This window comes from Poeciliopsis prolifica, unplaced genomic scaffold, assembly GCF_027474105.1.
Source record: "Poeciliopsis prolifica strain line A6 unplaced genomic scaffold, Auburn_PproV2 SCAFFOLD004, whole genome shotgun sequence".
NCBI classification, from domain to species: Eukaryota; Metazoa; Chordata; class Actinopteri; order Cyprinodontiformes; family Poeciliidae; genus Poeciliopsis; species Poeciliopsis prolifica.
This window is the reverse complement of record NW_026562379.1, coordinates 10,774,613-10,802,463: the sequence shown is the minus strand read 5'-3', so window position 1 is coordinate 10,802,463 and position 27,851 is coordinate 10,774,613. Positions and strand designations below refer to the sequence as shown.

At 39.0% G+C, this 27,851-nt stretch overlaps 1 protein-coding gene across 7 annotated transcripts in view; it reads right to left on the bottom strand.

Annotated features, from left to right (window-relative positions):
* The window catches only part of LOC129359106 (unconventional myosin-Ic-like), a 52,400-nt gene extending 25,281 nt beyond the window's left edge, over positions 1 to 27,119 (bottom strand). The window contains exon 1 of one of the 7 annotated variants that reach the window (XM_055028501.1): positions 26,895 to 27,119. In XM_055028501.1, the coding sequence (XP_054884476.1) occupies positions 26,895 to 26,984 (90 nt within the window). In that variant the 5' untranslated portion in view covers positions 26,985 to 27,119. Of the gene's footprint in view, positions 1 to 1,571; positions 1,725 to 1,872; positions 2,047 to 2,522; positions 2,935 to 5,052; positions 5,149 to 21,976; positions 22,095 to 22,592; positions 23,046 to 26,894 lie in introns of those variants that run through there. The other 6 variants (XM_055028504.1, XM_055028507.1, XM_055028505.1 and 3 more) reach the window with 6 other exon arrangements.
* Positions 27,120 to 27,851: the final 732 nt, after the last annotated feature.

Below are 27,851 nucleotides of genomic sequence, written 5' to 3'. Positions count from 1 at the left end.
AACTTTTTTTCTTTAACTTATGCATAGATTGTGTTTTTATGCTGATCTAATTTTAACAGGCAAAGTATATACATTTAAAAAAAAAAAAACCTTTCAAATCTCCTGTCATGTCACAGTGGGTGTGCTAGGAGGCTAGAAGGGCATTTATGTTGTGCAGCAGAGTGCAAGCTAGTCAATCAATCAGCCAATTACTTGTTCACCGTTTTAGTTTTTTTTTCTTGATGAAAAGTTCCTCATAAGTCATCTAGCTGTGCAGAGGTTTGCTAATCAACCCTTCAAGTGTGTTGAATCAAGGCAACATTTAAAAAATGCAGAACATTAAACCTTTGGGTACGACTTTAGACACCGCTGCTCTACAAAGAGCAGAACGCAAAAAGATTTAATACTCTGCCCAATGAGCATGTCTATAAAAACTGTCAACTCGTGTCCTGCATACCAAATCTGTGCCAATGCCTCAAAATCAACAGAACAATTAATATCATAAAATAAATTTGAACTGCAATATGTTATCAGGCTGAACTTGAGAGATCAAATCTCACTTCTTTGGAATTATTTCAAACTATTCTTAAGAAGTAACTTCTATTATCCAGGGCCAATGCTCTTAGGATGTTTTCACCCGTGACAGTTTGGTAGATTCAGTTCGATTGGGAAGATTTGTTACATTCTCAACTGATGTGTTTCACTTAGAGAGCAGTTGATACTGGGCTTGCCGAGCACTTTGAAAGATGTGTTTCACCCTCTCGCCTGTGGGGGCGCTGCACCAGGAACCATTGAAGGAAACAACATGAAGAAGAAGACTGCAAGCACAACTTCCTTCTTCACAAAAGGTACATAAAAATTGAGTGACATCAGATTTTTTTAAAGATTTGTCCGTCATTTACAAAAGACCACAACTAATTTCTTCCACCAACATTGGAATCGCACGTTTGTTTTGGTTCTCTTTACCCAGAATGCTCTGGGCTAAAGTCCTGTTTAGCCCAGAGCGAATCTGCTTGGCCTCGACCCACACCAAAGTTCAGAAACGGAATAAACACCAAATTATCCTGGTCACACCCAACCAGTCTAAAAAAAAGTTTTGATTTTGAAGTAAAAATTACCATTAAAGAATTATCACTGTTTGCCAACATACAGTCAGCTAGTCACAATATTCTCAATTTTTTTTTAAATCGCATCTTTCTACTCAAAATGTCACACAAGCCATTCATTGCATTTCTAATCAAGTGATGTTAGCTGAATCTGTCAAAACAACCAGGCAACTAAAGAACTACTTCCTTTCTTATTTCAAAATAAAACTTTCCAACATGGAACCACTTACCTCAACAAACTAAGCCGCATTTTGACAAGAACTAAATACTGCCTCAAAAGAGAAGGTACTTCCATGAAAAACATTAAAATGAAGAAGTCTCCTGCCACACCCTGCAAAACACCACCATCTACTTTCATTAGAAAGAATCACTTCCTGTCCTAGAAAACTAAGAGGTAGCGGATACTTTTAACCTACAAGTCAGCATTTATGCAATGGTGAAGAACAATTTGTCATTCAAACGATCTGCAAGAATTCACCATCTTACCTGACACCAACGAAACTCCATGGAGAGAGGCTGCTTTGTGGCTTTCATATCATTAATCTTTACCCTCAGCCTGATTACATTCCCTTACAGAGCAGGGAAAAGCTTTTCACAACTCAAGTTTGCTACAGTCTACAAAGTGACAACCAAGGAAAGCCTGAAGAGAATGAGGCAAGCCCAGTATCAACTACTCTCTAAGCTGAAGTCAAATGCCTCGCAGGCAACAATGACAAGTGTGTCAAGAATTTCTTGGAGTAATATGCAACTCTGGCATGTGTCAGCTATCCGTCGTACACGTACATACCCTGCTGAGGCTCAGTGAAGATTTCTGATGTGCATAAAATCCCTATGGATGCAGAGGCATGTCCCAAAGCATGAAATAAGTCCTGACCCGCTATGTCCAAAGTAATAAGCAGCTAGAATCTCCTCCACATTGACACACTGACTCTTAGGTTCAGTGAATGTGCAAGAATGCAGCGGAGCTACGCAACACCACTGTGTGACTGCCTCGCCCTGGGGCACTGCAAATACACACACACATGCAGACACACTCAGAGGTGAGGGCACTCCCTTGTAGATATCATAAAGATCCAACATCACTGTGACAAATACAAAGCGAGATGTGCAAAGATGCTGAGAGGAGACAAAGTTTAAAAAAAAAAAAAAAAAGCAGAGCAGGTGAGCATCAAGTTACTCAATCTCACCTGTGTCCTTCAAGTCCAAAAACGTACCATCAAGGTTGTTTCACAATCTGAAGCACAGTGTGGGAATCTTATTTAACAAGTCAGATGAAAGTAACTCCCCTCCTAAAGATTAGTTCTTACCAGAAGGCTATCTGGTATCTCTAATTGCAAACTAACAAGTCCAAACTTGACCTTCTCTTTTGTGATCAATCACCCATAAAATGCCTCCTCATTAACCACATCCACAACAACTTTTTCCTCTTTTTCTTACCAAAGGTCTGTATTTCATGGCTCCTGTCCAACTCTCCGGCGATCTGGACTTGTTCTCGTTCCCACTGTTCCAACTGCCCGGCTGTCAGGAATGTGGCCTCCAGTGCCGCGTCATGACCACTATTTAACCGAGAGTTTGTTTTTAGAAGCTCTCCCCTTCGTCCTGAGAGCCAGCTGCCATGGCTTCTCCTCTTACTACTGCTCACAGAGCGCACACCTCACTCTGCCTCCTCTCACTGCGTTCACCCAGTCTTCCTCTCCCTCCCTTTGGAGGAAACAGCCCCTGTGTTTTTGTGACATAATTCCCCTCCTTTCTTTTTTCTTTCTGTAAGTATTTTCCCTTTTGCCAATCCAGTGGACAACTAGACTTTAGGGGGAAAAGATCGAAAGCATGCTCCTCATCTTCTTATCGTGTGCACAAACACACATCTGGCCCTAACCACCACTGGAGAGAAGAAAGAATGAGAGGGAAAAACTGCATGCTGATGCCACTGTGGTGAGGAGTGTGTGCATGTTTCTGTGCACGCATCCAAACTTAACCATGTTTGCCTTCTTTAGTTCCTCGCCTCCACTTAGATTTTCTACTGGTGTTCGCTTATAACCGTTGTTTAGCAAACAAACATCCCATGTACACACATGCAACGTTGGCATTGTTCAATCAGTATCGACACAAGGAGGGTAATTTGTCCAGACCGGTGCAACATGCGCATGTACACACCCGTCCGCTGCAGATCAAAGGTCTCTGTGGTCTAATGCATCTGCTTGTTAACACTAATAACATCTGGCATCTCACAGGCGAGGGGCGTGTGTGACCGTGAAACAAGGAGAGATTTCACTACACTTACCGGACTACGACATAGATGTTGCTACAACCTCAGTCATCATTTAAATACAGTGTAGATTTCATAATCTTACAAGCAACTTGAAGCATTTAGTGGTTTTCTCTATACTCTCAGAGCACCGGACAACATTTTGAGGCTTAAAAGTAGCATTGGACGTATTTGTTATGTCGTAAAAAAAAAATATAGGATCACGTTATATAAAAAACAGCAATCTTTTAGCTAAGGCCAGTGAGCGGGAAATGAAGTGCTCTGAAACAACATTTTAAGAAAGAAGTGGAAAAGCCAACCTTGGATTCTGGTCAATACTTTTGAAAACAATTACGTCATATTCCCACCTCTGACTCGCAAACCTGCCAGAATGTTTTATGGAGGTGGGAACTGGACCCTGCTGGTGAAATTTCAGAGAAGTAGGTTCAGCCGAACACATAGCCTGACAAAGTATTCACTCTTGACTTGAAAGTATTTGGTAAGTTACGGAAAGTGGGAAACACGTGTCATACATTTCCTATATGAACTTTATTACCAGGCAGATTACACCCGTTTTACAACACTTAACACTAAATACCCCAAATCCCAATATCTCTCACAAAATAGAAACAAGCTTCAGAAGAATCTGATACACAGTGAAGTACTTTTAAAAGTCGAAACAGGTCTGTGAGATGTAAGATTTGCTCACACTATTGTAATGACGACATAGCTGTGATATATTGTGCAATCCGAATAGGTATTAACATGCATCCTGGTGGATACAGACAAATGCTTTAGGCATGACACACAGAAATCTTGTGGAGCATCCATGCCCAATACAAATGAATTAAGACATAAAACATGCATTCTTCTTTTCATTTAAATTTGCATGGTTTACACTAAAGTCCACTCAAGTTTTGCAGATTTATAGCAAGGATTAATGAGTTAATAAATGATTTTCTTTTCCCTGAAGAAAGCTAGCCATGGCTTCTTGCTTTGATGAAACAGTAACCTGCAAAAAATTGTTGTTTTAAATGGCAGAGTAACCAGATATTGCAGTGGGAGATTTCTCCATTCTCAAATGATAATTCTTGTCCTGGGAAGAGCTGTCTAGTTGCTTTCTGAGCAAATCCATTTAAGCCACTATGAGGCATGGATAACAAGGTGTGTACTATTGTGTTGATGTTGCACAATAAACTCTCTTTGTCCAGGGAAAACTTTTGCAAGAATAAACAACTTCAAAAATTGTGGTTTCAATTTCTTTGATCCAACAAAATTTGGCTTGCTACACCTTACTCTCTGAGGTAAACATCTCCTGAACAAGCTTTGTGTCAGAAACAATCAACAGCAACCTCATCAGGAGAACCGCTTACAGCAGGGCAGTCTAATCAAAGCAACAGCAGCCCACATGTTCAAAGAGAGGAGCGCCAGCAGGAAAAGCCAAGTTTTATAGACCTCATTAAGATGCCTCACTTCTTTCTTGTTGGTCTGACAGAGTAAGCCTCTAATCCAAACAATTAGCACCTGCTTCCTTTGAATGTTGTCTCAACATCTCACCACATGCATTTTTCAGTCAGAAGAAGCAGAAGGCAAAGTGGTGAAGAAGACAGAATTTGTAGAGAAGTTTCTGTCTCTCTGAAAGCATTTCATTTTACCTCAGTCAGCTCAAGCGAGGCAAAGTCTTCCTCAAGGTTATCCTGTACTTGCTTTTAATTAATTTACCTGAAGGTGCTCAGCCCCAAGGGCAAAGACCAAGTCTCCTCTGGAGGAACAAAGGCCCTTTTCAATCCCGGTAAACTGAGCAAGAGATTCTAGCACTTATTTGCCATCACAACTCTTGACAGCACCTCAGCATTATGTAATTTTTGAAAATGGAATAATTATGTCATGGTGATCAACAAACAAAGTCATGTGGAAAAAAGTAACATTTTACAAATTTTTGTGCGTCTGGTTGGGTCTCTATTGCTTATAAAAAGAACCTAAACATTTACAAAAAAAAAAAGACAATCAGCTGTTTTTTGATGTCTGGAAAAGCAATGTTATTGGTTGTTGGCTGGAGGCTCTACTGCTTTTCAAAGATATACCGTTGTATAATTACAAATCTGTTTGCAGCCATTTTCATGTTCAAGTGTAAGAGTTGAGTAAAAGCAGCTCATTCTGAAAGAAGACTTTTAAAAAAATAGACAGAAATCATTAACTAAAATTTTTTTTGTGAAAAAAATGTAACAAACATGTTTTATATAGCCCATATGCTCATCTTAACCTGTTCAAGGAAGCATACCTTTAACTCTTGTCAAACAGAACTAAAGAGGCAGAGAAGGACAATGTCACACAGTCTAGACTCTAGCATGCCCTCTACTGGCCATCTCATGCCTTTTCTCCTCTGCAGACATTAAAGCAGCTAAAATATCTGAAACAATAACCTGTGTGCTCAGAGGTAGAAAGAGACAACAAACCCTTTATGTGGGTTAGGTTGCACTCGTTCTTTGTCAGTTTTATTTGACGGCACCTTCCTCCTCCATAACCAGTACATTGAAAACCTCTGCTGCAGGAATTTGAGTAATGCTTTCCAGACGCTCTCACTCTCTCCCTTTATTCGTGTCTCACTCTCACCACAGTGTGAGAACACCGTGGTCAGACGGAGGCAAGAAAGCACTGATAAAACACCAGATAGCGGCTAACGCTTGTTACACAATCAACAGATCCTGTGAGTTTCAGTCGCTCATCTCTGCCAGCCACTTCTGGCTGAGGATTGAAAAGGTGTGTGAGTGTGTTTCACGCTGAGGCAGCATATTTCAGCTGCGCTGTAAGAGAGGAGGGGCTACATCTGACCGCCACTATCTCACTGGGCTCTCAGACTTTAACCCTTTAATACTGTCTTCTATTATACCTAAGCAGATCCTGGCACTGGACTGAACATCTGACAACACAACACAATAAAGGGATTGTATTTGCTTAGTATCTAATATGTGAATTTTATAACTAGAAATCTATAAATGATGGGACATAAAACCACTGAGAGGCTATAAATCCATGGAAACAACACAAACACTGGTTTATACCTGCTATTTCTTCCAGGGTGGAGCATTCAACCTCTGATAGCCTAGTGCTGCAGCAGGTCCATCCACTTTACAAACAAAACTTCGGTCACTCTGGTGTTAATCATTACAGGATTTACTTTGTGCATTGAAGTGCGCCTTTTAAGTGAAGCCCTACTACTCTGATTTGTAGTTACATACAGACACGTAACTGTAGGGAGAAAACAGTGGCTTTATTTGCGTATAAAAAGTGATTGTTATCAGGTCAACGCATGTGATCTCAGTTCCGTGGGAAATGAGAAACGAGAGCCTGACTTTCCCCTCAGGCTCCATGCCTCCTCTCTCCCCATGACTTAAATTCTTCTTTCCTGTTGCACTTCCTGTTCAAAGTTTGCTCACAGTCGTCTTGGATATAAATAGCAATTTTCCGTTCTCCCCGCATTGCGGGCCCAACAAAAAACAACGACTTGTAAAATGTGCCGTGTAATACGATACACATCGCTCTGTCATAGTTGGCAGCTGCTAATGCCGCACTGCAAAGTCTCTAAGCTATAAGATTTGTCTGATTCAAGGTGTCCTCTTAGCAGCCAGTATGCTCTGAATATATTTCCAAACCAAAATGACTTTATAACATCTCATCATTGACTTATTCAATGCATCGAGTTGAGTCTTTACACACGTTCAAAATTACATAAAACCAAGCTGAAAATTATTACTTTACAGAGCAATTTAGAAAAAAATCCAGTTCTACTAAAAGAATCAAACTGATAAAAAAAAGCATTTTATTGATTAATGCAATGACTCAAACATCACTTTCAGTCTTAAATTTGAAGTATGAAAAACTTTTTTGTAAATTGTAAATACAGATGAGAAATAAATCATTTCAAAAGAACTTTTAAGATTAAAAAGAAAATGCTAATAAGGCAATTGTAAATACAGCTTTTTATATTCTATTTCACTTTCAGTCTCAAGTTCATAGTGTGGAAAAACATAAGAAAGTAGATCATTTTAATCTACTTTGTTTTTATTCCTTGTGTTATTACTCTTCTTGATCAGCAAGTACCAACAATGTTAGCTGAAATGTATAACAGCCCAAATTCTGTAGAAACAATCACTAAAAAAGTATTTTTGCAAAGACTGTTTTCATTATGAAATAAATTAATAAATAAGAAAATCTTCCCTCCCTTCACAATGATGCACTATTTAACGATGGTTTATTATATATACTATTATATATTCTATATAAGTTTGTGGTTCTAACATCAGAAAATATTCAAGTGGAGCTTCTGCAAATGTTGTATCTACCAGAAGTAACATGCTATTACCAAGTCATAAGCTTATTTTTTATGCTTTTTAGTCTGTAGTGCTGCTAATGTGTTTTATTTGCATCTTTCTCATTTCCTCAGGTGAATTTATGCAGGAGCAACAACAAGCTGTAAGTCAGATGAGCTCACTTCCCGAGTTGCATCACCAATCTGAGCACACCCTTGACTCCAAGGTTGCACAGCTCATTTTTAGCCGATGCTGTAAAGGTTTCATCCCCCGCAGAAAGAATGCTGATAGACACTCATCTGAAATGTCTGTAACATGACTCCCTCACACTAAATCACAATCATCAGTCAGGAGATTAGCCTGGAACTCCAACATCATGGTGGAGCAGTAAAGCAAATGTGTTAATGTCTGCTTGTCTAGAGCTAAATCAAGATGGACAAATTAAAGATTGATCTCTTAAGGAATGATTCAAAAATGACTTCTATCCCTCTTAATTACAGCCAGACAAAATAATCTGTAAGATATTAAACTCCTGACCTAGTGGGCACAGTTCTAACATATTTGCCTTTCATCCAAAAACAACATATCCGATACTGACACAAGTTATGTCAAAGAAACACATCTATACAGGGAGGAATTTGGCCAGCTGCAACTTGATTAAAGATTGTCGAGGGATCTAGTCAGAGCGCCCCTGACATTTCAATTTCAGTCGAAATCTCAATGAAAGATACAGCAAAGGAAGGAAAACGAGAAATACTGTCGTCATCAAAATTTAAGAGGAAGTGTTTGGCCATTTCTGGCCTTCTCCTTCAGCCATTATGTCTGTTTCTGTTGATGCAGAAATACTCCACTTTTTTTTTTTTTTACAAACGTTGCTCTTGTACAGTAGCTATTCCACAACAAGAAACCTTGAACAACAACACTTGAGAAAACTCAAAACCTCTCAACATTTTCTCTGTTTACTATTGTACAACTAAAGGTTAAATACTGAAGGTGTAACACTTTCGGCCCTTCTTTGTTGCTCAATACTTTTCTCAATGAAGGGTGTGACAATGGCCTACGGAAGATCAAACATGAGCTTCGTGTCATCAAATCACAGAATGAGGAAACAGTGTTTACTCTTGAAGCGTTAAATACATAAATATATCCTACATATCTGGGCAGAAGTGAGAAAGAGATCCTGAACTGACACAGGCAACGAATCACAGACAGTAAAACACTGGAAATGAATGGCAGCCGTGATGTCAGAGCGAAAGTATGTGAGCCATGTGGGCGGCAAGCGAGAGATGGAGAGAAGTGTAGAGGAAGAACAGGAAGAAGGAGAAAGCTGGTTACACATGGTGAAAGTGTGACTGTAAAAAAAAAGACTTGAGTCAGTGAATGATTGTGTTTGTATTCTCTGAGATGACTAGAGGGTCTGACAGGCTGAAGAGATCCAGACCTATATTGACACAAGGGGGTTCCCAGGAGGCCAATTCGCTCAAACTGGCCTGCCACCCACTTGGGCTGCCTCTCTTCAAGGCCCTGATAATCTGGACTCAGTGAGAAACCACAGTGGGTGTGTTGGTGTGCACCAGACCGTAGCAAAGTGAGATTCTGGCACAGCAACACTTAAGCGACAGGAAAAGAGAGCAGCTGGCTTAAAAATAAGTAAATGAAGGAAACTGGCCTGCTGGGGTTTTTTCCTCTTTTCAGTTCACACACCAAATATGGAGACGCTCTGTGTCCTTTGCACATAAACACACCCACATTTCCACTGTGGCAGCACTTTGGTCATGAAGGCATTTCCTAAAGTTTCCCATGTCTATCATAGAGGAGGAATCCATAAGCAGAAGCATAAGGACGTGTTAGCAGAGGATCTGAGTCGAGAGCATAAGCATACAATCAGAAATACCGTTTTTAGCACCTTTGGAGTCCAGACAGGCGCGACACACATTTAAAGAGTTTGAAGCACTGATACAAGCCTGTGCATGCATATAAGAATGAGGCAAAGCAAGAGTTAGCATCAGTCATGAGCCACATGCCAGTGGGATTCAACATCTACAGGATTTCTGAATAACATGGAGAAATCATATCAGAAATAATCAGTCTTTTCACCCTTATCCCTAGTGGGGTCAGGAGGTGCTGGTTCCTATCTCCAGCTACGTTCAACCTGGACAGGTCGCCAGCCTGTCCAGGGTGAACCCCTAACAGTCATGTTTTTGGACTGTGGGAGGAAGCCAGAGTACCCAGAGAGAACCCACGCATGCACAGGGAAAACATGCAAACTCCATGCAGAAAGACCCGGGCCGGGAATCAAACACAGGACCTTCTTGCTGCAAGCCAACAGTGTTACCATCTGCGCCACTGTGCAGCCTCAGAAGAAATAATCAGATAGCGATAAAATACGATCCTAAATATCCACCATAATGTCACTCTGAAACCGAACAGGCTAATCTTATCAGAGAAGATTACTGAGGTGCTACATAATAAGCAGGGTGGTAACTCAGTATCAGTCCCAGTCAATCATTAGTTCTTACACTTCATGTTCAAGATTTAAAGTCCACATTCTCTCGTAAAACAACCACCAAATGATGAATAATGCAACCAGTCAAGAGTCAAGACCTTGATGTGGACCAATTAAATGATATATACACTGAGGAGCAGAACGAGGAATTCATAACAGGCAGATAAACTATTTCAGCTGCAGGACAGGTGAAGACTTGTTGTTTCTTCAAATTTTCTTAACTTTCTGAATCTCATTCCACCATTTTTTATTTTTTTTTCAAAATAAAGTTTACATCCGTTCAGCTACTCTGCAGATATTCCTACATCTGAATCTCATAGTGCTCTTCTTCTGCTGCATGTAGAAGTGCCTCGTTGCCCTCCTGGTTGTATTAATACCCATCAAGATTTAGTTGTGCTGATTAGAGTCATGCTGACAGATTTATCACAACAGAGCCTAATAAATTAACACTATGAATATATTATGCTGGATTCATAATCTGGGTTTTCACTCGTACATAGACTCTGTTCGACTGGTTCCTGTGTCAGTTTGTGTTGCAGACAAAGTTTAGGCTAAAATGAATCAGGAAATGTAAGATCAGATTTGACTAATTCCATGAAAATTGGACATGTCAACATGTTTCCAAGCCACTGTTTCTCTATAGCACTGTACAGACAGAGCTGCTAGGTTTCCCAACAGTGAATGTCCTGTTTACTCTGACCACTTCCTTCAAGCTAATTAGGCATTATTCACAGTAGGGACAAAACAAAACCAGATGATGATGACTAATGAAAACAACATAAAAGCTGGTGTATTCCCTACTCTCACACTGGGAATCCCACTAATGTTTCTCTCTTTCCTTTTTCTTCAAATGTAAATTAGATCAGCACTTCTGATCCAACCAGGAAAAAGGTGAAGCACACCATCTGTTGGAGCTGCGCTTCAAAACTGTAAAAAGCCCTGTACTTTATTTTTACCTGGTTGAATAAAGGTTTCATGATAAAAATAAAAACAAAAATTAACAAGAGAATCTACAGGAACACACTGTGAGATGTGAATGGTGAATAATTAGAACAAACAGCTGCCACTAATTAAGTTAAGATTGGAAAAATAAATGCACTTATAAAATATCTGGTGACCAGAAGAGATTGAATTTAAGAAGATCTTGATTAACCAGCCTAAACCCAAAAGATCCAATCTTTTATCACCAGTAAACATTAAACAGGTCTCTGAAAATGTAGGAACTGAATCCTCCAAAGGACCCAGATTTTTTAGAAAAGTAATCAAAATATTTGTTTATTTGTATTCAGTATATCTAATATTACTTCAAAAATTTTAAGTGGTAAAATGAATAATCTTCAGAATGTACCAATTTTTTAGCTAATTAATCACCAGAATAATCAATTACTAAGATAATCGTTAGCTGCAGCCTTAGTTACATGCTGAGTTTTCATATTATTCATTATTTTTTATAATTAAACTAATATTTACATTTCACAAAAATTATACTAAACAAAGTCTGCGCAAATGACAAAATCCTAACAACACAACCACTGTAATCTTTTCATCTTTCTACCATAATATTTTAATAAGCTAACATTTAAAATTTTCTGCTTTATCCACCATCGTTACAAGAACAAAAATCTAGCATTTTGCCCGTAAGCTGCAGCGGATTCACCAGACCCATTCTTAAAATCAGGGGTGAAGACGAATGCATTTGTGGGCGCAATTATAGGAATCTTTGGAATTGGGCAGCCTTGGTTGCATTGCTGTAATTCAATCGGTCTGCGAAGGTTGCAGCCCCTGAATTTGGACAAACCCTAGAGCAGTGCATGAAAAGTTCATGCCAGAGTGAAAGAAGTCTTTAGGTTAATGCTGTATTTTCTCCAGCTTCTTAGGGCATGTTTGAGATTTATTCGGGCTGCAAGAGAGCAATGAGGAGCAAGGTTACACAAAGTGAAGCACACTTTTCCATCTCTGAACATGATGAATATAGAATAATTGGAGCTAAATTTGTAAGCAATATACCTGAAGATGAATGTTCTAGTAATATAAGACGCTAAAGAAACCTTAAAATGTCAGCAGTGGTAGTTTAATGTTTTGGTTAAAAATATAAGAACCTCAGTTTTGATTATCTTTATTAGCAAGGAGGCTGGATAAAAAAAAAAAAAAAAGAAATGAAAACTGCTCATAAATCCTCCTATGTTTCAGTTCTTCAAGAAACTGGAATCTGTTGAAATAAGTGCGTCAATCAGTCGCAGTTTTACAAAACCCAGCAATCGGAAATCAGCCACAATACTCTGATTGTTGCAGCTCTGATTTGAAAGTGTGCCATTTACTAATACAGCTCTTCTGTATACAGCTCATCGGTTTCTAATTAAAATGTAGTTGCACTCAATCTAAAAATGACAGGAGTGGATATTTATGAGTGAATAGCTTAAATGGATAAACTTAACACAGACCTCCTCCCAGCATAAGCAGATGGCTCAGCAATTTGATCATGCAGGCTTTGTTGCAACATCTCAATCTGAATCCTCAACACACACACAGTTTCACACAAACACACTTCATTCTGAGATATGCATCACACCCATTTGTAAAGGCAGCATTTAACCTTTCGCTTTTACTTTTTGTTTGCACGCTGCAACTCATAGTTGACATAAAATTAATCAGAAAACACACACACACACACACTTCAGCTCAGACACACAGGGTTGCTGTACAGGATGCAGCAGGTCATTTGGTTAGAGTCACCCAGCAGTGACCAGACCGCTATTCAGTCCTCGACACAGACAAACACCTTGAAGTCATCACCATGATAACGATAAGACTGGCAGACGTGGATTATATAAAAACAAACATGGAGACAGGAAGGCGCAACATGGTGGGGAGGGGATGTGCTCAGATCCAAGACAGCTTCTGCAACACAAATAAGGGATATAGTGATTTGTTACAACGCAGTAGAAGAATTTATGGGAAAGTGGAAGGGAGAAATTGATGGGAAATGTTTTAGGAGGTTCAGATCCCAGATATGATGTCAGATCACATAGTAGAGCCTCGTTTAAAATTATGCTGATTGGTCATTAAAAGCTTGTTTAATTGAGAATACCAATTCAAAAATCTTTACTGAAAAGCAGGATTCTCAAACTCTCTGTCTCACACACACAAACACACACACAAACACACACACGCACCTAAACCACCAGGGAAACGCTGAACAGAACCACCGGTCCACGTTGGACGCCAAGCACAGACATCCGAGTTTGGGGTGGGCAATACAGACTTCACAATTTATCACAATATTCTGAGATAATATGATAGCAGTAAAAGTGATAATTCACATTTTATTACTTTTTGAAAGACAACAATCATAGCCGCACACAAACAAACACTGTTCCATTTGAAATACGCTTTTTTTAGGACACCAGACACAAGATGTGTGATTAGTATCACTAAATTGCACAGAGACTTCATCTAATCATATCTTCAAATTAACTGATATTTATTGATGCTCTCCTCCAGTAAAAACATTTCAGAAAATAGAAAAAACATTTCAGTTAGTGATTTAACATTAATTAATATTTCTTTAAGATACAATAAATGCCCAGCCCATTCAAATAGTTGTAGAGTGGGACAGCAATTTCTTTTTCCACAAATATTAGCCCAGTAATTTCCCTGAATTTCCAAATGCAGAAGGCAGGGAATGTCGATAGCAGCATTAGATTGACAATCATTACCAGCTGTGGAGAAACACATCCGAAATTTGACATTCTTTAACATTTACATTTAACTATCTATATATTTATGGTAGATTTAGAGTTTGTAAAAGTCAAAGCCTATATAGATGTAGAAAGTGTGAAAGGAAGAAAGGAAGGCTTATTTGTCAATGTGGGCTTCACTGGTGATGAGAGAAATCAAACAAACACAAAAATATGTTTCCAAGACACCTATCAGCAAGAATGAGCTTATGGAGAAGTCCTACTCACACTCATTGTTTTTAGTTCAAATACAGAAGGAAAACCATAAAAATATAGAGCACAACTTTAAACCCTGCAGCAGCCTTGGCTGAGTCACTCCAATGGACTCCAGATGAAGGTGAAAACGATTAGATGGGAATTCTGCACATCAACCTTCTATTAGGTTAATAGCTTTAGGGCCAATAAATGCTACAATGTGTGCAAAACTTCCACATTCTTCAACAAACAGCATGATGAGGCAAAGAATGAATGATTAGATGGTCCACACTCAGAGGTTTGCTTCAGCGCTTCCATTTCTTCAAATTGGACTCGTTTTTCCTTTAAAGACACACAAATGTTTCCCTTCAAACCAGGGCCAGGACTTTCAATTTCATTAATTAATTACATAGAGTCTAATGCATTAGCATTTTTAACACTATCAATTTATGTTTTTCTTTCTCTTGCACACAAAATTTCCAGCCAGAACTTTTGAATATGAGTGTTTCTGGTAAGGCCGTAAAACAAACGATGGACGACAAAGATGCTTCTCTTTGTCCAATGGGGGTTAAAATGATTTGATGGAAAGCTGGAAAAAAGAAACTATTTAACCCTGAAATGGCATTGAAATGCTAAACACGTTGCAGAAGCACAGACATACCCATTGCTGATGTTAGCGTCTCCAGTCCACATTTCTAAAGTAGTTTTTTTTCTAAATAGTTACATCAGATGTTCCTAAAATACTTGAAAGCCAAATGGATATAACGGCACTTTGCACCAATCCTGAGGTTGAATAACACATTAAAAATCATAAATATCTTTGTTGTCAATTTATTCAATGATTTAGCAGCAAAATTGCTGTGTTAATTGAAAGTGTTGCTTATGTTGTCGCTAGTTTTTGATTAAAATTTCATTAAATTACAGATTCTGCAGTTAACTATATCAAAAATATGAATCGTGTTCCACCAACACCTCCAACACTTTGTGGCATTCTGCCTGTGTGTCCAGCAGCTCCGACTCTCCTGCCATGTGGTTCTTTTATTTACTCAGTCCACCTCATTCTCTGCAGGCCCAGGGCCACACCTACCTCCATTTATATTTATTTTATCCATGTTCCAAGGAAAGCCTTGGTTAAAGGTTAACAAAGAGGCACCGAATGAGACAAAGCCATAACTAAGGACGGTGCATCGTCTCCCACAGCAAAGCAATGGAAAACACGCCCATCGCTTTGCTAAAGTTCACTACACTCTACTGTAGGATTATCACCTTAATCTGATCCACACAGCTGAATTTGCCAATATTTGTTGCTGTGAGCTAAACATGAATTGTTTTAAGCTACTCAATAATGTCCATGTGATAATGTTGCTCATTGATTTTCTGTGTTAGTCAAATAATTAGCTATAGTCACCACCAAGCAAATCAGCATGGCACAAGATACGACCATTTCAGCAGTTAATACAGAGTCATAGATGGGCAGCTGATGGATTTAGGAATCCAACATTTCCAAAAATTTTGCCTCCTGAGACTCAAAACTCTGGCTTTATCTTTTTAAATAACATGGCTGGCTTTGTTGATGATCAATGAACAACCATCAGCAGGTTAAAAAGGGCTTCATTTTTGTGACTTTGTGTCAGAATGTTTTTTTGGGAGAGGCTATTAAACTTTCAGGATGAAATGTTTGAACCCTGTCCTGTGTTAAGTGACATGCCTTGTATATAATTTATGTTTGCAACTTCGCTACTTATGATTTTCCACTTTATAGCTCATTAAAACCTGACATTTAAAATTAGAACAATTTTTTTAACAACAGAAATGAGGCATTAAGATAAAGTATAATTAATATCTGCTCAAATGTTATGGTGTTTTTAATCTTACAAATGAGACTCATAAAGATGTGTATTCTGATCTATTGAATATGATTGTATCTTATTCTGAGACTCCAAATGTGTTCCACTTCACAAATAATTTTAATTATCTCCAGCTAATTTTGAGTCACTCAGAGCTCTAAAAATAAAGATATCAAGGAGACTAAACAGATGCCTACAAGGCATAATAAGTCAACCTAAAATAAAGCTGAACTGCTTTATACAATAGCGTTAATAATGAGATACTTTTTAAGTGGTAAAAAATATGAATTAATTCAGCTGACTTTATGGTGCTTTTAAGGCCTTTCCGAGGACTGAATCAGGAATATAAACCAAACCCATGTTTGTTTAAATTGTGAAAGAGGGAGTTCAATTCTGCCTCCTTTCCAGAGGCATTTATCAATGCAATACAAGCAAACAAAGACACACCATACAAAGCTTTGTTTCCACAAGAACTCAGATTTGCCTTTGGTGTCATATCACAGTAATTACCAGGTAACAAGGTGTGCCTCAGCACAGAGTGTATAGATTTGGATTTGAGGTCACGGCAGGAATGACATACTATCAAATCAGCTAAAAATTCTTTGACTTCTTGCCAAAAATACAGCTGGGTTGAGGTGTGGCTGTTTTTAGAAACAGGTGAGAGCCAAATAGAAGTATAATACATCCAAATGTTTTATTTATATAATAGGTCCCCTTTAATTTCCTAAAAAGCTAGGTTCTGGTTCTGACTGACATGATTCATGTGAATAAACAAACTGCTTTTAATCCTGAGACTACCTATGCTCTCTGCGCATGGGAAGCAGCACCCCAATACAATGACGCACTTCAAGATGTATTTAAATAAACATCTTTTATTGTGCATGGAATAATGTTGGAAGCTATGCTGACTGCACAGTCACACGCTCATGACCTAGAAAAATAAGTACAAGGTTTAAAAAAAAAGATGGAGGATTTTAACCAAACACATCTTTCAAACAATCTCGGATCTCTTCTCTGCCAGGCCTGGCAGCAAGTACATACAAAGCACAAGACCAGATGAAACGGGATTACCGGTTATCTTGTTTGAAAGGGGTTAATCTGGGTGCAGGTGAAGGTGTGAGTACAATCGAGCAGGATTATGAAGTAGCTTGCTCAGCAGTGGTGCATGTGAACATGAATGAGCAGTTTTGTCCTTGGATGACGCACAGCCCTCCATAATGTGAAGCAGGTTATCGAGGTTCAGGAAGTCTGTCCCTCGAGAAGACTGTAAACACTGCTGATGATGCTACGGTCAGTCAGAAACCCCAAGATTGATTTTATGGTACACAAATTGAGCTGTGTTGGCTGAATCTCTTGGCTCAGTTTAAAGATGTTTCTTTAAAACCAAGACAAACGGGAAAAAATGGAAAACTCCATTATTTTTGGAGGCCCGGATAAGTCGTTCAAGGACCTCCCACCTCTTCCAGCTCATGTCCAAAAATGGCAGTGAATCTGACGTGGGTTTTGACTCACATCCAGGGTGTTTTCCAGTCTAAGCAGTCCAGACTATAAAAGCAGAGACAAAAAGGACGAGTACCTCTCTAAATTTCTTTCCAGCAGTGTGTTTCTCTTTTACCTGAGCATTTCTTAGGTAAAAGAGAAATGTCGAGTAGGTCCTTTATTTACCCCTTTTTCTCAGGTAAAAGAGATGCTAAGCTATTTCAGACACACCCCTCTAATTGGTCCCATTCTACCCAAACACTCAGCAGAAGTTCCCACACACTGCATCTGCAAAACAGCAATACTGAAAACAGTCTAACAGTTATTGTACCTTCATCTTTTTGACCAAAATAAAAAAAATACATTTGATTCATAATCTTTCATTTTAACCCAGCACCTTGCAAAAGCAAATGATTACATCAATATTTCTGCTAATGCTCAAAAAGCTGCTCTGAGTTTTCTGGAAAGAGATGCTGAAACTATTATAATAAACCCAGAATGCCTTTCTCTGCCTCCAACTGTCTCTGCCAAAGTTCAAGTCGATTGACATTTTCCTCCAACACATTCTTATTTCAAGGTCTGACTCAGTTTCTGAGCAGCAGCCGTCATGTAAACCGTCTCCCCCACATACCATCAGCATCGCTCACTCAGCTATGTTTTATCCACTTAATGGAATCAGTCCAACCTGATCTGATACGTCTCATGTTGCATTCCCCAGATTTGTCTCACAGGAAGCATCAACTCACTCTGCAGACATCAGATCATCACTGTGAAAAAAAATCTGTTTACCCCTCTCATACAGTTTTTACCGACAAAGAAACTGAACAAGCGTCATGTTTAGAAAAGGCAGCAACAGAAGGGAGATTTTAACATTTTTACAAAACTTAACACTCTCCCACGTTTGGCCATCAAGATTGACTTTCAGCTCCAATTGCATTAGGTCCTCATCTGTCTTACTTCTGGGTCAGATTAATCTCAGCTTTTCATTACGAAAGGTTCAAACCCCTGAATGCATCTTGGCTCTTGAGTTGTAACTAAACACACACATGACAGATTGTAGATGAGGCATACAGTCATGGGAAAAAAACAACAACTGCCAACACAGCTCCAGGAACAATTAATTACATCTTTGCTTACAATCTACAAGAGAAAGTAGCAGCCACGTTCTGGGAATCAAATGCTACTGGTTAACTTATTATCAGTAAGTGTAGCCATATCTCTGAAACCCAGGGTTTATAAACAGTGCCAAGATGGATACCAGCAATGATGCAAGAGACAATGACCAGCAAATGCACCCCAAGGTTGGACTGCGCAGAGATCAGCAGGTGCAAATTGCCTGAAGTTCCTTCTCAGCCCCATGTGGGCATGTTCATGTGAAAGTTTGATGACGAAAGTAGAAAACAACATAAATATGACGTGTCTGAAACAGCTCATCACAGGATGAGCAGAGGTATTTGCTGCTGAAAATGAACCACACAACCGCTTTATTCATCTGCTTCAGACAGATAAAAACTGCATGTTTGAAGAAAACCAGCCCTGTTTAATCCACTTTAGTTGAACTCTAGTTCATTTGTGTAGAAAGTCTGGTTCATTTGGGGAGGTGTGAATGTGTATTCGAACTCTGATGTGGACCAAAAAAAGTGAATTCTGGTCCACCTACAAACCTAGGTCTCAGTTCAGTTGAAGTGAACTCCAGCGCAGTTCAAATGCATATGTGGATGCAAGTGGACCAGTCTGCTCCAAAAGCAGGAACCAGACTACAGCACAGGGCATTCTGGGTAAATGCCCAGAATGTAACCAAAACAAATGTGCATGTCTAGAGCTACAAAGAGAAAAATTATTTTATCAACTACAAACGAAAAATCATACAATCACTAAAATTTGACACTGCTCCATTTTAGTTCACATTTTGAGAATTAAGTTGCACTCCCTGTCTTCTTCAGGTTTTTCAAAGAGTGTGAAACCGAACTGCACTAGCTGAAAATGCAGTTTTGGTCCCCAATCAAATTACATCGACAAATCTTTTGGGTATGAAAACACCTGAAAAATAAAACAACCCAGATTTGCAATGGCCCAGTGATATTCCGGACCTCAATACGAGTAAACTTTAATCTTCCAAGCTGGTTCACATTTTAGGTCACTGAAGTGGAAATAACCCACCCTGACTGTTTCCTAAAGCATAGCACAGGTAGTAAATGTGCCTATGCAAGTCTGTTTTTCCTGTTACAGAGGTGATGATGCTGATCTTTCTAACGGCCAATCGGTTGGGTGTGTCCTGTGGGAAACTGTCAGGATCCACCTGACGAGTAGCTGACACCATGTTACCATGGAAAAAACCTTCAGCCTGTCAACGGCAAGTCGCACTTCCCTCAAAACAAAGCACACATTCCCTTTGAAGCACTCTCTATGTACTTATAGTTCACAACTGGATGTAGTTTTTTGTACATAATATCCTAAGATGGTTTGTAATAAAAACAAATCTGCTATGAAATGTTCTTCTGTGGAAAAAAATGGAAGACTAGAGTTTAATCAGATAAACAGTCCAGAGCAAGCCAGGACCAGCCTACCCACATTTTACCCCTCCCTTCGAATACCCTTTAAGTGTGAAATGAAAATGTGGGAAAGATAAGTGTACGGACATTTGTTCTTGTCTATCTACATTACTGTAGTATTTACCCCTTACAGATTTCTTCTGTTTTTCCTCTTGTTGTCCAACAACTATACCACATAAAGATAAGACGGTTTTAAAATGGTAATTTTTATTAGTTAGGGAAATGAAATCTATCCAAATGAATCTGACACTGTGTGAAAAAAAAAACTTAAGCCTATTAACAGATTGTTCCACCATTGTGATAAGTTTGTGTTAACTGTTAATGAGTGTTTTATTTCTAGCACCAGAATCTCAATCATATTTAAGTCCATACTTTGACTAGGTCACAAAAAACTCTTTGTTCATTTTTCCCCTTTGCATTCACAGTTGGACTTGTAGGTATGCAAATTTTTTCAGTTTTTTTGTCTGACCTCCGTAAGGATTTTACTCCGAAATCCTGGAGTAACTTTGGGAGGCTGGCTACCTCTTTGACGGTACACCACTGTTCCAGGATTTTTTTTTCTTCCATTTCGAGGTACATGACTTGTGGTTATTATGGTTCTTTGAAGTCACAACTGACAGATGTCTCTTTAGCTCTGGGCATCATCTATTTATTGGATAGTTTATAATTCTACAGACTTCGCAATAATCATGCCTGGGTTTGGCTGGTAAAACTGAATCAAAACAATTTCACTAATGATTTAACAAATGGTGCCAGATCAATTTGGATATATTTGTTGTCTTAGCAATGTATAATTACATTGATTATAATAATCCCCTAAAATAAACCCATAGCTCTCTCACTGATCTTTGTAGTTTTAGTGACTATAGACTCATAAACAAAGTTGAATTTGCTGTTCTGGCTTTTGCTGTTCTATCCAAACCATTCAGAGAATATGAAGCCTGTGTTTAATGGAAAATCAAAGACATTAATCACAGCGCAGCATGTCCCACTGGAGGTCTGTTTTGGAAAAACATATTGACAGCAGGACATTGATGTTTTATCTCTGCTGCTTTGTTGTGTTCAGGCCGAACATTGTGCCTTAGGAGGCTTTTAAAGAACCAAAGTTCCTAACCCTCCTCAAAAGGTCAATGTTACTTCATCCTGCCTTGCTTCAAAGCCAATTATTTCTAATAACAAGCTGTCCTTAGCTATCTATTCAATCTGGCCATATTTTAGGAAACTTCAGGCACTTCTGATAGGATATTTGACCATTGTTCTCAATAGAAAATTAGTTGGTTTTCTGCTGCAGACCTAGCTTAGAAGAAAAGTACACAAACTTTTGATCAGGTCGAGGCTACCTGGATACCAGAACTGAAGGACTGGAGTTGAAGACGCCTGTTTTGAAGCATGCAAGACAAACATTGATCCTTTTGGCAACAACGTTAGCAGTGGTAAAACAAAAATGTTCAAATTTAATTTCACCAACTAACTGCCTTGGCTGCAAACTATTAAGCACGGTGGTGGTAGCATTATGCTGTGAGGCATGAAATGGACTTTACCTCAACAGAGTCCTGGAAAGCCTCTCCAAAGCCCTGGTTATTAAGCATACTGAAAGTTTATGAACTATGCTCAAAAGTTAGGTACACTGCAAAAACCAATGAATCATTCACTTCACCAAAAGGTATAATGATCAAATAACCAGGCAGTGTCATGGCAGGATGCCTTGGTGATGCCTTGATAATTCAGCAGATCTAGCTATCTTACTCGATTAAATCTGCTTCCCTTTGAGAAGTTTCTTGCAGGAACTAGTTTCACCAACAGGCAGGTGTTCTGCAAACCTTTCCATGTTTACAGAACAAACACACATTAACAGGTGGACTGTTGATTTCAAACTGCAGAGACAGGTGTCCAGCAAATAGGAGTCCAAACAACTGGTGGGACACTGGCAACACAAAGCCCTCTCATATATATGTAAATACCTCATATAACTATAGGTTCTCTAAAAGCTCAAGAGGTCAAGTGAGGCAGCTTGTATTACCTGTTTATTCACGCCATCTCAGAATCGCTGAATGATGATTTTCAAAGCAGAGTTAAGAGCAAATATTCCCATGTTGATCTAACAGTATAAAAATGACTTCTCCCATCAAGTAACCTCTCCAGCCTTCTGGTGCTGAGGTGTGGGACACTGTTCAGTTAAGACTCTTAGTGGGTGTCTGCGTGGAGTCTATAAAAAGACAACCACAACCTGAAGGTTGTGAGCCACAAGCCCAATTAACACCTCTAGTGTCTGTCAGTCAGCCAATGAGGAGCTGAGCTGTGTGACACTTAAAATGGGCTTACCACAAATCCATTCCCATCATTAATTAATATTGTTTGTATTCTTATCATTGCTACTTAAGGTTTTTTTTTTTTTTTAATCTTGACAGCGTTTGTCACATGGCGTCCATCCAGCCCACGCACTGAAACATGCTACAGTGACACAAACTACTCAGCAGAATCAGTCCATATGTCCCTATAGAGCTGTAAAAAAAATCCCTCTGTTTTGTCGTTCAAGGTAAGCAGAGTAAGGTTAATAATAGCCTATTTTAGAACAGGATAAAAATGATGACGCTTGAGGCTAAACATGAGAGTTACTGTGGAACATGTAAACATACCTGAGGTCAAAAACAGCGTGAGTTCCTCCGTTCAAAAGGAGACGGGACAGACCGGCGGTTTGCGTTCGGTCCCCGCGTTGTGTGAGACAGTCAACCCGGTCTGCTGTGGCCCAGTCCTGCCGGGTTCTTCCCGACCCTCCCACTACCACTCCCAGCGGTTTACCCACAGTGGACTCTGCTACAGCTGCGGCTTCTCCCACAGCGCCGCACAGCGCACCGTCTCCAGCCGTTCACCCGCAGGAAACCCCGGTCACTCCCATAACCAGGACTCGAGTGAAGCGTTAACGGAGCCAGCTGTCTGTCAGTGTGCAGCTTCTGCCGAGACTCGGTTCCCCTGGAACCGCTGTGGGAATAGTATGGCAATTTCCCCCTTTCCTTTTCTGTCATTGAAGGACAGCTACACCCAGAACTACCAGGAAGTTGACCAAAAAGCCGTCCCACTCCTGCTGCTCGAGCCGAGGCGTCTAATGCCAGCAGAACAGAACCAGGTTTTTCATCATCCTCCAGCTCAACGTGAGCGCTGGTTGTCTTCATTAACAGGAGTCTGGTGGAAATAAAATGTCCACCAGACATTCATTAACGCCATCAACTTCATTAACTTTATCGTTCGCTTTTAGTTCTGCGTGTTTGCCCACCAAACCATAAATCCCGGTCATAAAACAATTCTATTGGTAATTTTTCGCTTTAATTCAACTTTTTCTTTCTTTCTGAATGACTTTAAACCTAAGCAGATAGATGATAGATGTAACGTCAATTCAATTCATGTCCAGGTTATGCAGATGTTTAGTGAGAAATGTCGAAACGGCTTTCAGAAGTAGCGCGGAGAACGAAAGGAGCTCTGGCGCCATCTGCTGGTAGGAAAAATGCTGTTCCTGTGGTGGGAGTAGATATTACGTCTCTTCCAGTCATTTGGATCAGGAGGGTCCATCTGAGTCAAGCTTATTCTTAATAATATTCCAGAAATGGGTTCCGACTAGTCTCGTTCGTCAGATTAAAATAACTTTCTGAAAATAGAGTTTAATCAGGTACTAAACTCTATTTTATTTTTTAATAAACCTACATTTCTGTATTGAAAATATTTGTATTCTTTGTGCTTTATTATCTGAAAGTGAAAAGTTGTTAAAAATGAACAGTCTGCCTTATTCCATAAGTTTTTTATATAGTGATTTGAGTTACTGAAATAAACTTCTCAATAAATTGTAATAAGTAATTTAGTGATCAATGACTCATTAACTCCAGCACAAAAACTTATAAAAAGACCATTTGCTGACAGAACAATGTACTCAGACCAGCAATTAAAGCAAAAGAGAATATATACATTTTACATTTAAGATAAAAATAAAAAATAAACCCTGTCTGTTCTGCCTCGTACTCCTCAAGTTGCTTATTTTTAGCTTCTCCTGATTCAAATTCTTTAAAATTTCATAAATATTTTTGTCTTTAGATATGCAAGCTGGTGGAGATATATCCAGAAAGACTTGCAGGTGAAACTTCGGGGACTGACTCAGTGGGGCTGAATTCAGAGGCACACCACACTTTTTAGAATTATTAGTGAAAAAAAAAACTTATGTGCCCTTTTCCATTCACTTCACAATTACAATCATAATCAATTAATCATCAATCATCATTAAGTTCAGATTTCTGGGTTTTTTAATTTTTTTTTAAAAATTTAATGTAAATTATAATTTTAAATGCCAAGTTTTAAGTAGCTGTAATTGCAAAATCATCATAATTAATAGAAATACATGTTTCAAATAATCATCTCCATATAATATTTTACTAAGTGATAAAGTTTCTGAATGAAATTGACTTTTCAATAATCCAATTTATGGAAGGGGCCTATATTCACAATTTTCTGGTAATTGATCACAAAAATAAAACATACAGAGTATTGTAATTGTAAAATGATATCTTTACCTTACATTTTACCCAGAAATGTAAGGTAAAGATGAATATTTCTGCATTTTGGACTTTCATAATGGAGCAATATGGGCCACACAGACAGCAAGCTTAAGAGCAGCCTGTGTGTTTGTGATCTTACTGTGGTTATGCAATGTGCACTCAGCTCATGTGGCGGTGACCTCAGCCAGCTGGACAGAAGAGAGCACATGAGGTAGACTGTAATATGGCTGCACTGCCAGAGGGGGGAGTGATCGATTCAAAACAGAGCCAGAATCAGTCAACATACAGTAACACATGGACGTGTCCTGTACGCAAGGTCACGTTGGACTGTGACTCTAACAAAGGGAAAGGTTGTTAGCCTTTTCCCTCTGCTCCCCACTTCTGTGTGTATCAGATACTGACGGTTTCATCACCCCACTCTGTGGCCATGATGCAGAGAACTTAAGAAATGGGAACTATGTCTTCACATCATCATGCCTTCAAGGGGTTTTACAAGATGGCTGGAAATGCTAGGTTACACATGATGCAGGGACTCATTTTTCTTTATTAGTATAGATCTTTTTTAATGAATGCATGTTTTGCTGACATTGTATTTTGTAAAATACCCATATTAGGTGAGTTGTAGTAATATTTTGGGATTCTTATTAATGTAAACAACACTCAAAGACCTGTAATGTATGAAATTACAGTAACTGTTTGGAGAAAAATACAAAGATTCTAGTCAAAACATGTATTATTTTCAGTTGGTATCATCAGCTCATACCCAATTATGTAAAGAACTACCTATTAACGTATTGTAATTTCTATTAGGAAAAGCATTTTTCTTTCATGGATAAGGCACCAAATTGGTTTCCAGGGGCCCACATCCTTGTAAATGCGGCCCTGCACATGGCACAGGCAAAATCGCCACAGATCCTAATGACACGGAGTGATCCAGCCCTGAAGAAATGTCGGAAGGGAAACAAATGAAGCCGAGCTCAGGAATGTGTTTGTCGTTTCCTCTCGTCCAGGCTCCAGTACATTCCACACCTCCCCAGTCATCACCGGCCCGGGCACAGCCGGCTGTATTCAATCCTCTGACTGAAACTCTAAATCTTATATGAATCCATGATTTAACTTTACCACATGGTTGGACCTCTGAAAGTCTGCTTTTTAAAGAGCTCACTCCTTTCATTCCTCAGATGCTCAGCCCCTACAGAGAGCAACACATGTTGAACAAACTGAGTGCTACATCTTCTGTTTCCTGCAGGGCAACTCCACAAAGGCAGAAGCTAAAGGTTGAGACCAGAAGATCTCAATCAGACGTTAATCCCTTAAAGAAACCAGCAGAATCCCAGCAAATATTCCTTAACCTGTTTATAAGTCTTCACAGATATGAGTAATTCAAGTAAAATTTTACAAAAACAACATAATGTAGATTTTGAGCAAGCAGCTGTTGCAAAAGTTCAGAATCGACCTTTAATAGTGAGCAGAGTTTTTTTTTTATTTGTTGCCAAATTAAGTCAGAAAGTGAAAAGGACTTGTGGGCCAAAACTTAAGGTGCAAAAGGGAGTAAAGTAATAATGAGTAAAGTGAAATTGTTTGTTGGGAAGGGATGTTTAAGTTATTGTTGATCCAAAACATCAAATAAGGAATTAATAAGGTATGCCTTATTATAAAAATTAGAAAATGACTTTTCTTGTCAACTCTGAGCAATAAAAAACAATATTTAGGTCACTTTTATTGCAAAATATATATCCAAATTTGATAAATTCATTAAAAGCAGATCTGGGTGCACCAAAGCATGCTGGGTAAATGTGGTCCTCATACACAAAAAGCATGTGTACTGAATACTTTCTGCTGTCGCAAACATTTTCTATTGTAAGACTTTCATTTGTCAGTTCTGTGCAGTGGGTGGCCAAACTTGTGTCATTCTTGAATTGCAGTCATGGGCCACAAAAATCACCCACAAACAGCCGACAGGCCACATTTTAAGCTTGTGGGCCACAATATAGCAAATATTTTCATATGAAGATTGACCTACATTGTAATTGATTGCTGAGAATAGACAAAATATTTTTCCTGTATTTTTCAATCAAGCCCAAATAAAAATAAAAAGAAACAACAAAACAAAAAACTTGAAGCTTTTCATTTAACAAAGAAAAAACATTTAAAGTTTATTGAAATTTACAGAAAAAACTGAATATGCTTGAAGTATTTTAATACTTCAAGCATGAAGTATTAAAATACTTCATGCTTGGTATATTGTTGAATAAGTACAAAACATACATTTTTGGTGAATTTAGTCTTTAAAAATGATATTTCGTTTTACCTTTGAGTACTTTTGAGCTGGTCGTTTTTGCCCACATGACAAAAAGTGAGGACACCCCTGGTCAAAACCCATCTGATCTTTGAGCTTACCTTGCAGCTGTGGCAGTAGTTTTCTCCATTCTTCCCGGGAGGAAGGATTATTTCCCCCGTTGGGATCAGCTGGATCCTCAGCTCCATCATTGTTCCCGTCTCCCCCTTATTTCTGTTCTCTCTCTTGAGTTGATTTAATCTTCAGCTGAGCCCAGAGAAACCCTGCCAGAGTGAAAATGCTTCTTTCCACTGCTGTGAGGGAAAATTCTTCTGAATGCAACCCCAAGCAATGCCTGAAGAGGAAACAAGTAAACGTCAGAGATCTCCTTTGTTTTGTGCCCTAGGCAATGTTTCCAAGTGAAAACATGAAAGGAGGGAGTGTAGATGTCAGTGCAGAGCGTAGCGGCTGGGGTGTTACCTGTTGCAGGGCGCTGAGCCTCAATGAGGGCTGCTTCCCCTCGCTGCAGCCAGAGGATGTTGCCTCGCCGGTTGAGGGATCGTGGGGAGGATATGGAGCTCAGCCGGACTGGAGATGGGTGTCACATGCAGAGGATGTGTGTCTTTTGTCTTACAAATGAGTGGAAATGATGCCCTTGTCCGGATATACAAGATTCACAAGATGTGTCGGAAGATATGTTCATTAAGAAAGAACCAATATTAGCAGCTGCGTAGTTCTTCTAAAAGTGAAGAATACTGTAATTACTTTTCTCGTGGCGTTCAGCATGTGATGTCACGTTTTCATAACATGACAACTGGGGTTGGTTTCAGGCCAGATTCAATCTTCATAATTATTTACATTGAATAATTAAACAATAAGCAAATATTCAAAGTCAGCATTAGTTATCAGTCAGTTTTTTTGGTTACTCTGACTTCCTCCCACCATCCAAAAGCAAAAAATGGAGGGTGTCATTGTTCATTATTGATTCCTCCCATTATCATTTCTGCTCCCCCTGCAATTACCTTTAAGTTTTTCCTTTTGTTATTGTCAATGTTACTTCCAGCTACTTCTTCTGCATT